Raw genomic sequence first — 10,960 nt, forward strand, 5'->3', positions numbered from 1 at the left:
ACCTCCCCAGCTACATCTGGATCTCTCAGCACCTGAGGACGGCCCCTCTTGGTGACATCCAGGACTGGATGGCAAACATGCGCTGTCCATCTCCTGCAGACATGGGCTACAATCACCAGGGTCACAACTGCTTCCTGACTTCAGAGTAGTCACACTGGTGTGACCTCCAAGTTCTTAAATTAAAATAAACTCTTGACGAGTGATCCTGTCAACTGCAGCATTACAGACAAAGGATTTTATAGAGTCCCTTAGCTGTACTAGCAACCAAAACATGGTGCTTCCTCTTGATACACATAGTTTTTGAAGACAATTAAGTCTCCTATCTTCTTTGATCCTTCTGATAAACACACAATGTTTTAAAGTTTTGAAAGGCCAACATCGAATACATCAAAAAGACCATCTACCTTCAAAAGAAGAAATGCAGCTTAGCCAGCAAAAATTCATACTCTGTTGTCTTTCAGCCAACGTCAATAATCGTATTAACTTCTGGAAGAAGGCTGAGCACAAGTTCTTTTTAACCAACATTAGGTCCCTTAACAACTTTTTTCTTTATAACAGGAAGAAATGGAAAAACTCACACAAGAGTGCCTATAACTTCCAATCACTCCTTGTCCTGTATCCAGGGAGATCTTTAAAAAAAAAAAAAAAAAAAAAAAGAGAGAGACAAAAAAAACCTTAGAGTAACAGGAACTAAATGTTGTTCAGTGGCATTAATCATCAGGGCCAGGAAGTCCCCTACCCGGCGTGGAACCTGAGAACAAGGACAGGGACCGAATGCTTCCCAGCTACTCTGAACAGTAACTGCTGGAATCGCTCAGGATTTGTACCAGAAAGAGGCCTACTGAGTACCTTGTCAAAAAGGGAGAGTTAGTGGGAATTTTGTCTCTGAAAGCTCATCTTCTCATTTGGGTAGGATTTTTATGATTCACCAATTTTAAGTATCGCATGAAGGTGCTGGCCGCAGTCCCTCCAGCGCTATCATTAGGTTTCTGAGGACCATGCTCTTCCCCATTCGCCCACTTCTGTTTACCTTGTTACTCTCCCTGGGCAAACAGCCCAGATAGATAGATAGATTTATGTTTCTTTCCTTATATATATCCCAGATAGTACTTCTGAAGTGGACATTTCATACTATGTTATTGATAAATACTGTATCTTTATTAAGTTATAACTGCAGTTTGTGTTTATCAATCACAAACATCAGTAAGAGCCAGAAAACTTTAATCACGTGTCCAGACGCACTCATATGAAGGATCGGTTTTTAACAAAGTTATCTTTGTTGACATTGCTTTAATTTGTCGCAGTGCCAGGACTCTTGCCCTTCCCATTTTTCACTGAGCCAAGAGAAGCATAATCAGCCCTTAGTTGTGAACTACACTGACTGCATACGCAAAACACCTATTGATATACATTAGGGGGTTCTTTGCAAAGACTAAAACAAAATGGCAAAGTACTTCTATGTGACCATTACTGCACAACAGAAAGACAGCCCGTGCACGTAACCAGTCCTGGTGCTCTGGCAGCAATTCAGAGCTTCAGCTGGAGTCCCGTAAAATGGACAGTTCAGGCTGTGATATGGCTCTCGCAACATATGAATAACGCATGGCTGCCTGATCATCGAGGGGTTTATTGTACTGTTATTTGAGTTTCTTGAAGAAAATATAGGAAAAACAGGCTGGAAAAATAAAAATGTAGCTTACCATAAGCACTTGAGAGTTAGAAGGCAATAGCAAGATTAGTGCACATCAGAGACCTTTCACAGGTTTCAGAAGTGCTAACAAGTGAATTATTCTGAGGGACAGGTCCAAAACAGTAAGACCTGCCATGTTACCACTGACAGTGATGGTAACCTGGGTGGGGAGGAAAAAAATGCACATAGGCAGTTTATTTGAAGTTCATTTTCTCCCCTGTAAATACCTTCTTCCTGGTGCAACATACAAAACGCTTTCTTTTAAAGGCTCTTTGTTAATTTGGAGACTGCAAACTGCTGAGCCACTGTGAACAACAGCTGCTTCAGAGAGCTTCAGTCCCTCTGAGGGACAGTCCTCGGTACAGGACCTAAATCTGAGCTTCCATTAAGTCTGGCTAAAACATGGAGCAACTACCCTGGGGGTCCCAGTATAAGAACAGGAGCACCATGGCATCCACCGTGTTGGAGGTTTATTACACACTGGAGACTCATTTCACAACTAGGTATCTACAAGAGTCTTCAACCCGACCCAAATGCAAAACAGAAGACTGAGAAGTCCAGTTGCCCAGAAAGCCACAAACCCACCAGTACAGTCAAGCAGAGTACGATTTACTGCCTTCAGACAAGATTTGGTCTTCTACTTAAAATCCTTGCGCACATGAAGGCCCTGCTGACACAATCTGATCTAGCTGGGCCATTTCATGGGTATGGGTAGAGCATCCCTGACTTTAGCAGGGCTCTGGATGGACTCAGATGTATGGAGCATCACCAGAGCGAGCAAGGCAGCACCGCAGCCTGCGGGATCTCCACTGCAGGGCCAGGGTCTGTCTGGCATGTAAATCTAAATATGCCACTAAACAGCTGTGTTTTCTGGTACTGGACACTGCGCAAGTGCAGAGGCTTCTTTGTCCAGCTTGGGACTCTACGAAATGCACTCATCCCCAGTCTTAATTAGGACAGGATGAAGATCCAAAGGGATACAGGCATTAAAGACAACAAGGACTGGAATATAAATGTTTCTACTTGAAATTAATCCTGTGGCACATATCTAGTGAGCATTTATTTTGTAAACAACTAGAATTATACTACCGAAAGAGAAAAACTTAAAAATTGCCATAATGAAGCAGATCAACAACACTGGTCGGGAAAGGTCTCATTTCTGACTACAAACAGTAAAAGATGCTAACATAAGAAGTATAAAAAATAGGGTAACTCGTTGTTCGTAGATTCACTGGATCTGAATTACACTGATACATATCAGGAGTAACTTTAAAGGTACTACAGCATAAAATATGTTTTTATATGTGTCTGAATTAGTGGAAAATAATTAACAGAATCCCTCAAAGTATTACACTATTTCAACAATTATGTTTTGAATCACGCCATCAAATTAAGTAATGGGCATAGAGATGAGAGTTATCTTTTAAGTGTTTTTGATAACATCTTTTCAGATTCAGTAGGATTTCTGGTTTTATAAAGAAATCATCCCTGCTTGCAGGTTACATGTCCACAGGCATTCACTCTGTAGACATCCAGGCTGTTGCTACTATGAGCCTCCTTAGAAGATGCCAATTTAAACTTGTGTTTGTGGCTATAAAGCCTCAAACTACAGCTAAAACATAGCTCAGCTGTTTGCACAGAAATTTGTAGCAAGTTTAATGAAGTAAAATCCATCCTGCAATCCTCCACCTACAGTCCCTGTATTTAACTGGTTGGGGAGAGATAAAAATAGAATAGCAGGTAAGGAGACATGTAGAAAAAGACACTTATTTCTTAAAAAGTGCTGCGATGCCCTTCACCACCCCAGCACTGACACAGATATGACTGCTTATCTGGTAATTTCTTCTCCTGAATACATAATTTTGAGAATCTTTTTGACTTCTACATGACAAGACAGATAACATTTGGCTCTTCCCCTTTAGACATATGCCCTTAATAATCATTCTGCAACAACAGTAAGTTTAAACAGCATAGGACATAAACAAGTAACGTTTAAATGGACACTGACAAGCCAAAATGCCCAAGGTTGCTTCTTCTAGTCCAATAGAAAGCTGTCTTTAAAACAGAAAAAGGAAACCAAGTCATCCCTTTGTAATATTTTCAAAGTAAATGCTACACATACTTCAGGATGCAAGTGACATAACCTTGAAATTGTCTTTAGCAGAAAGAAAATTGTCTGAATTTCTGTCCAAGCTGAGCGGACAAAACAAAAAACGAGCAGGAGAAACTATGAGAAGTACGTTATATTTTTAAATTGGCACTAGTTTTAACACAGTGTTTTGAAGACTGTCATTTTTAAACTATTGCCATTAAACTTCAGGCAAGTGATATGGTCTGAGATGTCACCAGCTCTCCTAACGCTGAGGCTAGTCAGTGCTTGAACAACAGCTCACCAAGGAAAGACAGAGAAGGTGATGTTGGCGAGCGACAGCAGATCAACCTCATGCCTCAAGTCATGTCCATGCTTGGATGCCAAACACAAGTCTCTCTTACGATGAGGTGTTAATACGTGGGTGTAAGAGTTCATTTGACTGCGGAGCTACTGGGCATGATTTGAATTTGGTGTAATTTCATTCATGCAATGGGACAGAGAGCCCAGACTTCTAATTTGTTAGAGAAATTAGGCATTGACCTTGTTAAAACTGCATGCTGAAACATGCAATCTGTACTTTGCCTTACCTCTCACCGCTCCTTTATTTCACTGCCAGGGTTTCCTATATCTGAGGCAGGTAAGTCTTCCTTCCATTGCTGACAAGTACTGTCAGGTATGACAGTACCCTGACAAAGACCATCCCCACCAGAAGACTGATGTTTCCAGCATTATCTTTGGTTTCTTATACCTAGATCTGAATCTTTATTTTGGGGGTTCGCATTTATAACTCTCAGGCCTATTTAACTTCACTTTTATATAGAATAGGATCACTTTGTGGTTCTACAAGGCTTTGTCTAAGGTTCTCCAGGCAATTTAATCTTTCCAAATGTCACCCTAATCTACAAAGAGCTCCACTGAAATGAACATGTCTACAGGCAGAATGAAATTCTGCTGAATATGGCGACAAGTTATGGAAGAGTTAAAGTCACGAACAGTTACAGCACCTTACTTTTGTCAGAACGAATGGATACATTAAAAAAGGTTTCCTTCTATTTGTAAAATTTCCATGTGTTTGAAAGGCATGTCAAACTATCGCAAACAGGTTGAATGCTGCTGTATCTTGTAATTAAAAAACATGATTACTCTCTGTAGTTAAGTGCAAAAGTCATAAGAATTATGCATCATACATAAATGGGTAAACAAAAATACAGGGAGAAACATTTTCAAGACTGACTATAGCACCGGCCTTTGCTTGTCCATCAGAGATGCCTAAGCCCCCCAAAGTAAAGATATGTAGATACACTCACTGCCAGAGTTAACTTTTACGAGTTAAGCATCCGTATTATCTCTTAAGACATAGGCTTCGTGACCTGTTACCTCAATGGAAGCTGAGGTTCATATCAGTGACAACTATAGTTACTACCGTCCAAAGCTTACAAAACCGAGATCTTAAGGATCCAAACAGGAAGACAAGCAAAATCAGAGAGTGCTGGGAGTTTATGACTGATTCACCCAAAGGTACAAACTAGGGCAAGGGCGGGGAGCCAATGGGGCTGGTATTGTTCAGCTTATTTCTTCCAGCCTGTCACCACTTTTTTTTTTTGCATTATTTCTGACAACACTACGATATATTCCTGCATAGCCCTCCAAATATGTTCGAAGGCCAAAATATGTTCGAAGGCCATGCAACCCTCAGCAGAGCAAGCCTGCTCAAGAGACTCAGGAAAGTATTTAAATCTCCTGAAATCAAGGAATAAACATCTATGGATTTCTGTGGGTTCGGGATCAAACCCTGAGTGAGTAGGGAAATAAGTAGCAGGACTTTGGGCTCCTTGTCTAGTCCTCTGACAGAAGAATGGTAGAGTTCTACCATCCCAGCCCATGTACTCTATTAAAAATATATGAAATGAACATTCAAACCACAATTATTTTTAAATGGTGGTAACAGCACTTGTTTGCCAGAGATGGACAAAACATCTGACTGCACAAGTATTCATCTCCACATATTTCATTCCAAGGAATGTAAGGAAAGATACATACTACTAAATATACATTCAGACTATTGCAAAGCACAGGACCAAAGCATCATCTAAAAGAGAATAATTCCTGCTGAGGATGTTGCCTCTTTCTAGTGAGTGCAATTCGCCACATAAGGGAGTATATTTTTGATGATCCTAAATCAAGCTTCCAGCAGGGAAGATTTTAAAATATTCTTGTGTTGTAACAAAATGTTCCCGCTGGTGTTGTAATGAAAGAAAGAAAGAGAAAAAAAAACATCTCCTGGCAGGAAATTAATTATTGAGCATTCCATTGCTTGATGATGCGCTCCTACATTCTGTGCAGGCTTTCCATTTTTCTCTTTCAGTATGTGGAGAAATTCACTATGGAGAATATACAAAGAGAACAAAGAGCACAAGAATATCAGTTTATTAAATGCATTTAGAAACTGAACAGACCTGGAGCGAGGAACTTGGTTCGTGCATCACCACACCTGGTGTTTATTCCCTCTTTACATTCCCCTCTCCTCTTCTCCATCAGATTGTCACTTTTGCTTCTGTTCTCTGAAACTACCTGTGTCGAGAACGGAAGCAGTGTGCCTGGCTTTTAGCATCACTTACCTGCGACAGCTTTGAACTATCACTTCCTTCATTGAAAAAACAAAATGGAAAATCTCAGATCTTGATGGAAAGCAAAAATAAAAGCCCATCATCATACGCCTATGTCTAAATATCCAGATGTAATTCCATTTTTAAAACCATCCTTTTTTTTTTCCCCCTATGTCCAGCCCATTTAGCAAATTTCACGCCTGGCTGTCAGTTTTGGTCTCCCTGTGAAAAAGCTGAAAACCCCACACATGCCATACTTTCACCCATCAGTTACATGACAGAATATATAGTTCCTGAGGCTACTTCTGCACCCAGCACATGCACCTAAAACAACTCCTGAATTTGGTGGGATCATACCACTGCAAAAGCATCCCCATGAGAGCAGACACTTCCCAGCAACCAGCATCCTGGATCCTTCCTGGATGTGGAACTACCAAACTAGAGAGGGAAGGTACAACAGACTGAAACAGCATATGCTATCTTCAAATAGTATTTTACGTCAGCAGTGCTCTATAGCTTAGCTAAGAAATAATGAAGAATTTTTCAAGAGAAATGAATAATTTTAGCTTTTAAAAAAGGAGGCAGAAAGGGTACGGAAAACTGCTACAGCAGATGGCTGTATGATGCCTGCAGAAACTTTAATACCAGCTAGGCTGCTCAGGTGCTAGTGGTACCATTTCCCATGGTCATCGCCACTTGGGCTCATCTCCTTGGGCTCTTCCATCGGCTGCTGGACAGGATAGCTTCAACACAGCATGACAGTAATGCCTCTATCTGCCTTCCAGACCTGAAAGACCTCATATTTGGCTGGCTCTGTGCATCAGCAGAAGTAGTCTCCATCTCTCCATGCAGACATGCCAGTGTTTTCATGTGTTGTTCATATCTGCAAATATTTAGCTGCTGCCTCCCGTCCTCTCCTTACAATATACTCCCTCTTGGGTCTATATTCGTATCATGGGGTCCTTAGAGACCGGGAATTACCTTCACATATGTAAAATGTCCCATTGAAAGGGAGCATTCCAGAATAAGACAAACCATCGACTTCATAGCACGTACCCTAAACACAGCTGGTCTTGCAAGAGAGTGCTGCAGGAGCAGGAGATGCAGCAGCAGATGGGGACCCTCACCACCCAAGGTCCTTCGTGTGGCCCTGAGCAGCAGGGCCCTGCAGGAGCTCTGCTGGTGCTGCTGGAAACCCTGCATCATCCTCAGCTAGTTTTTCATCCTAGACTCATGACTTTCTAGCACATCAAAACTGTTATTGATTCTGCAACTGATCGACAATGATACTAGTGGTGATTCAGATCTCATTGTTTTGAGAGGAGAGAATGAATTTTGAATTATAAAGCAGGAGAAAGTTTAATTACTACATATGAACACAGAGCATAAGCTGCCATTTTACAAGAAACTATCCTGAATGGAAGCACCATGCTTTGCCACCAAGCTCCTGAGTGACAAAAATCACACTCTCCCGAGTATCAGACTCACCATCTGTAACATGTTTTTCAACTCTAGAAGATAATGTGAGAACTATGTGTTACAAATCATATATACTGTAAGTGATAGATATTATCACTTGCTTTGGAGCAGCACCTTAGAACAAATGCCTTTTCTCCCCTATAAGAGCCCACATGGGGCATAAAACTTCTTAAAACCCTATTTAGTAGTGCAAGCAAGGTGACAACTAATATATCTCTCAAAATTCCTCTTGTATGGTAAGAGGGGAACAGGAGATTTTTTTCACGAACATAATGTTATTCAAAGGAATTTGCCCTGTAGGATGACATTCTCCTACGGGACTATAGGAATTTTAGAGAAGGCTGTGTGCATCTGTATAAATGCATTTTAAGTTCCAGAAAGGCAAATGAGTTTAACTGCTTCTCACACAAATGACTGAAAGGCAAAGCCAAAAACATATTATTCTTTTTAAGAACAGATTTCTTTTCTATTCCTTCTCAAAAAATGCCCATGAATTAAGGATTAAACTTGGTTTAATTGCTACAGTTTTGAGCAACAAGAGATCAGAGGCAGGCCATCCATGCTAACACACAGAATTGAAAGAGACAGAGCCAGGAGTCAGAAATGTAGAATTACACTGTAATGACAGACTGTCAAAACCCAAGGGGAGTTCAACTTGGAATTGACAGCCCTGGCTGTACTCAAAACCTGAATTTCAGAGGTTATGATGACGCAGGTCAAAATGTTGTGGAGTGACCCCATCAGCAGTTAACTGCATTAATACAACATCAGAGCTGAAAGAATGGCTAATTTGAGTCTCTTTTCTGATAAATGATACATCTTCTATAATCAAGCCAAACCAAAACTAATTTCCAGCAACTGCACTGCCTCTGCCAGTAGACAGTGCCTTAATATCATTATGCATAAACAGGAAGAGATAATGACCTATAATTCAAGTCTATTATTTTTATGGAACATGAAGATACACTGCAGTATAATGTGAGCTGTTGATTAAGACTGGTACGTTACATTAAACAAATTGTTCTCCCATAAAGCACTGCTGCTTTTTCTTCTTCCATCGATTCTTGCTGTCCTTCCCAATCACGAAGAGTTAGCTGGTGAGGGGCAAACATAACTTTGGAGGAACTACGACACTGATACCGAACTACATTCAAACCTAGATATTTGCATCCTTTCCGCCAGCACAGCCCGTGGCAGAATAGGAGAGCATCTCGTAGATGATTTATCCAAAAGCTCTGCCCATGTTTATTCCACAGTAGCTTATGAGAAGGCACATGAAATTGAGTACTCGGATAGCCATCGGCTTCCCTTCAGATTGCGCTGATACGGACCTAGAGCCGTATCCTGACCGCGGCCAAGTACCTCTAATCTCCAGGTCGGAGTGGCAGGGCGGCCTCTGCCCCCCAGCTTGCGGGGCGCCTTTGCCAGGCTCCACGGGGAGCAAAAGGCAAAGCTCCCGTTACCCGCAGAGGCAGGGTGAGCCCCGGCACCGCTCGCTCTGCACCGCCCAGCCGGAGAGGTCCCCCCGAGAGGGAGCGAGGTGAGCCGGAGCATGCAGCCCCCTCCCCGACGGCCCTCAGGAGGAGGCTGTGGGTGGCAGGGTCCCCCCCGGGGCGGGTCCGGGGCTGTGCCGCCCCCCGCCGCCGCCGCAGCATCGCCAGCGCCCGCGGAGCCCCCGCGCCCCGTCCCTCCCGCGGGGCCCGGCGCCGCTCGCCCCAGCGCCGGGGCTCTCCGCGGGCTGGGCGGGCCCGGCGCCGCGCTCGGGGGAAACTTTGGCCCCGCCGTCCTCCTCCTCCGGCCCCGCACCCGCACCGCCCCCGCTTCGGGGAGCCGGGGGAGCCCGCACCGGGCGGCCCGGGGCGGGGCGGGCTGGGGAGCCCGGGACACGGGGAGAGGCGGGGGAGGAAGGACCGGCACAGGGAGAAGGAGAAGGAGAGGAAGCGGAGCGGGGCGGCGCGGGGGCGGAGGGAGGGGTTTCTCCGGGAGCGTTGGTTTACCTTGGAGGTTCTGCACTCGGATGTCGCTGATGTGCCCGATGAGCTCCTCGCGCTGGAACCAGTCCCACTCCTGCCCGGCCATGGGGACGCCGGGCCGGAGTGAGGGGAGGGCGGCGGGAGCCGGCGGCACCGGCACCGCCGCCTTCACCGGCACCGACGGCGGGCGCGGAGCGGAGCGGAGCGGGCGGGGGGGCGGCCCCTCTCCGCGCCGCGCCGCGCTGCGCCCCGCCCCGCGGCCCGCCCCTCCTGCCCGCCCGCCTCCCTCCGCCCGGCCGGGGGCGGCGGAGCGCTGGCGCGCAGCGGGGGGGAGCGGGGCGGGGGTCCGGCCGTGCCCCCGCCGCGGGCAGCTCCCCGCCGGCCGCCCCCTTCCTCCCCTCACCAGCGGCGGCGGGGCTCCCGCGTCGCTTCCCCGGAGAGCGGCGTGGGCGGCAGCGCGCCCCCCGCCCCCCCCGGGCGCAGGCGGGTCCGGCCTCGGCGCTGCGGAGCCCCCCGCGACCTCCGGCCCGGCGGCGCGCCGCCCCCGGACGGAGCGCCTGCCCCGCCGCCCCTCGCCCCATCCCGCTCGGGAGCGGCCTGTTGGCACTCCAAATAAATGCGTTTTTCTTGCTGAGGCAGCAGAGGGGCTGCGAACAATACCGAGCCCTTGCCCGCTTTCTCTTGCTGTGCCTGGGGACGGGAGAAGTGTCGTCCCCCGGAATAAATGTCACGCATCCACGGCAGAAATGGAAGAAGACGGTATGAACAGCAGAGGGGTTTTCCTCGTGGAGAGGAATAAGCGCCACTATAAATTAGAAGCACTAATATGCCGTTTGCATACTCATTTAGCCTGCTCTTTAGGCTAGTCTGTTTAGGCTGTCAAATTTCCTTTGTGGTGAATTTTCACATCAAATATCTTTTTTTACACCATTTTTCATCAAAATTGGACAGTAATTGTTAATCGAGGCTCTTCAGTATCACTAAGATCTGCCCTCTACAAACCTGGTGAACAGCATGAGCTTTACATCCAGGGCATTTCATTACAATATACCACTATTTGTACTTTCATGCCTGTTTTCTCTTCGAACTGTGAAGCCTGTATAATGTAAACAGCAGATTT

The 10,960-nt window shown here is 45.5% G+C and overlaps 1 protein-coding gene across 1 annotated transcript in view; it reads right to left on the reverse strand.

The window, feature by feature from the left end:
- CLMN (calmin) overlaps nt 1-9,946 on the reverse strand; it is a 72,086-nt gene extending 62,140 nt beyond the window's left edge. Inside the window, exon 1 of the mRNA XM_050897827.1 lies at nt 9,865-9,946. Coding sequence (XP_050753784.1) covers nt 9,865-9,946 — 82 coding nt within the window. The remainder of the gene's footprint in view (nt 1-9,864) is intronic.
- Between the last annotated feature and the right edge of the window lie 1,014 nt (nt 9,947-10,960).

The sequence above is a fragment of the Gymnogyps californianus genome, chromosome 5, assembly GCF_018139145.2.
Source record: "Gymnogyps californianus isolate 813 chromosome 5, ASM1813914v2, whole genome shotgun sequence".
Lineage (NCBI taxonomy): Eukaryota > Metazoa > Chordata > Aves > Accipitriformes > Cathartidae > Gymnogyps > Gymnogyps californianus.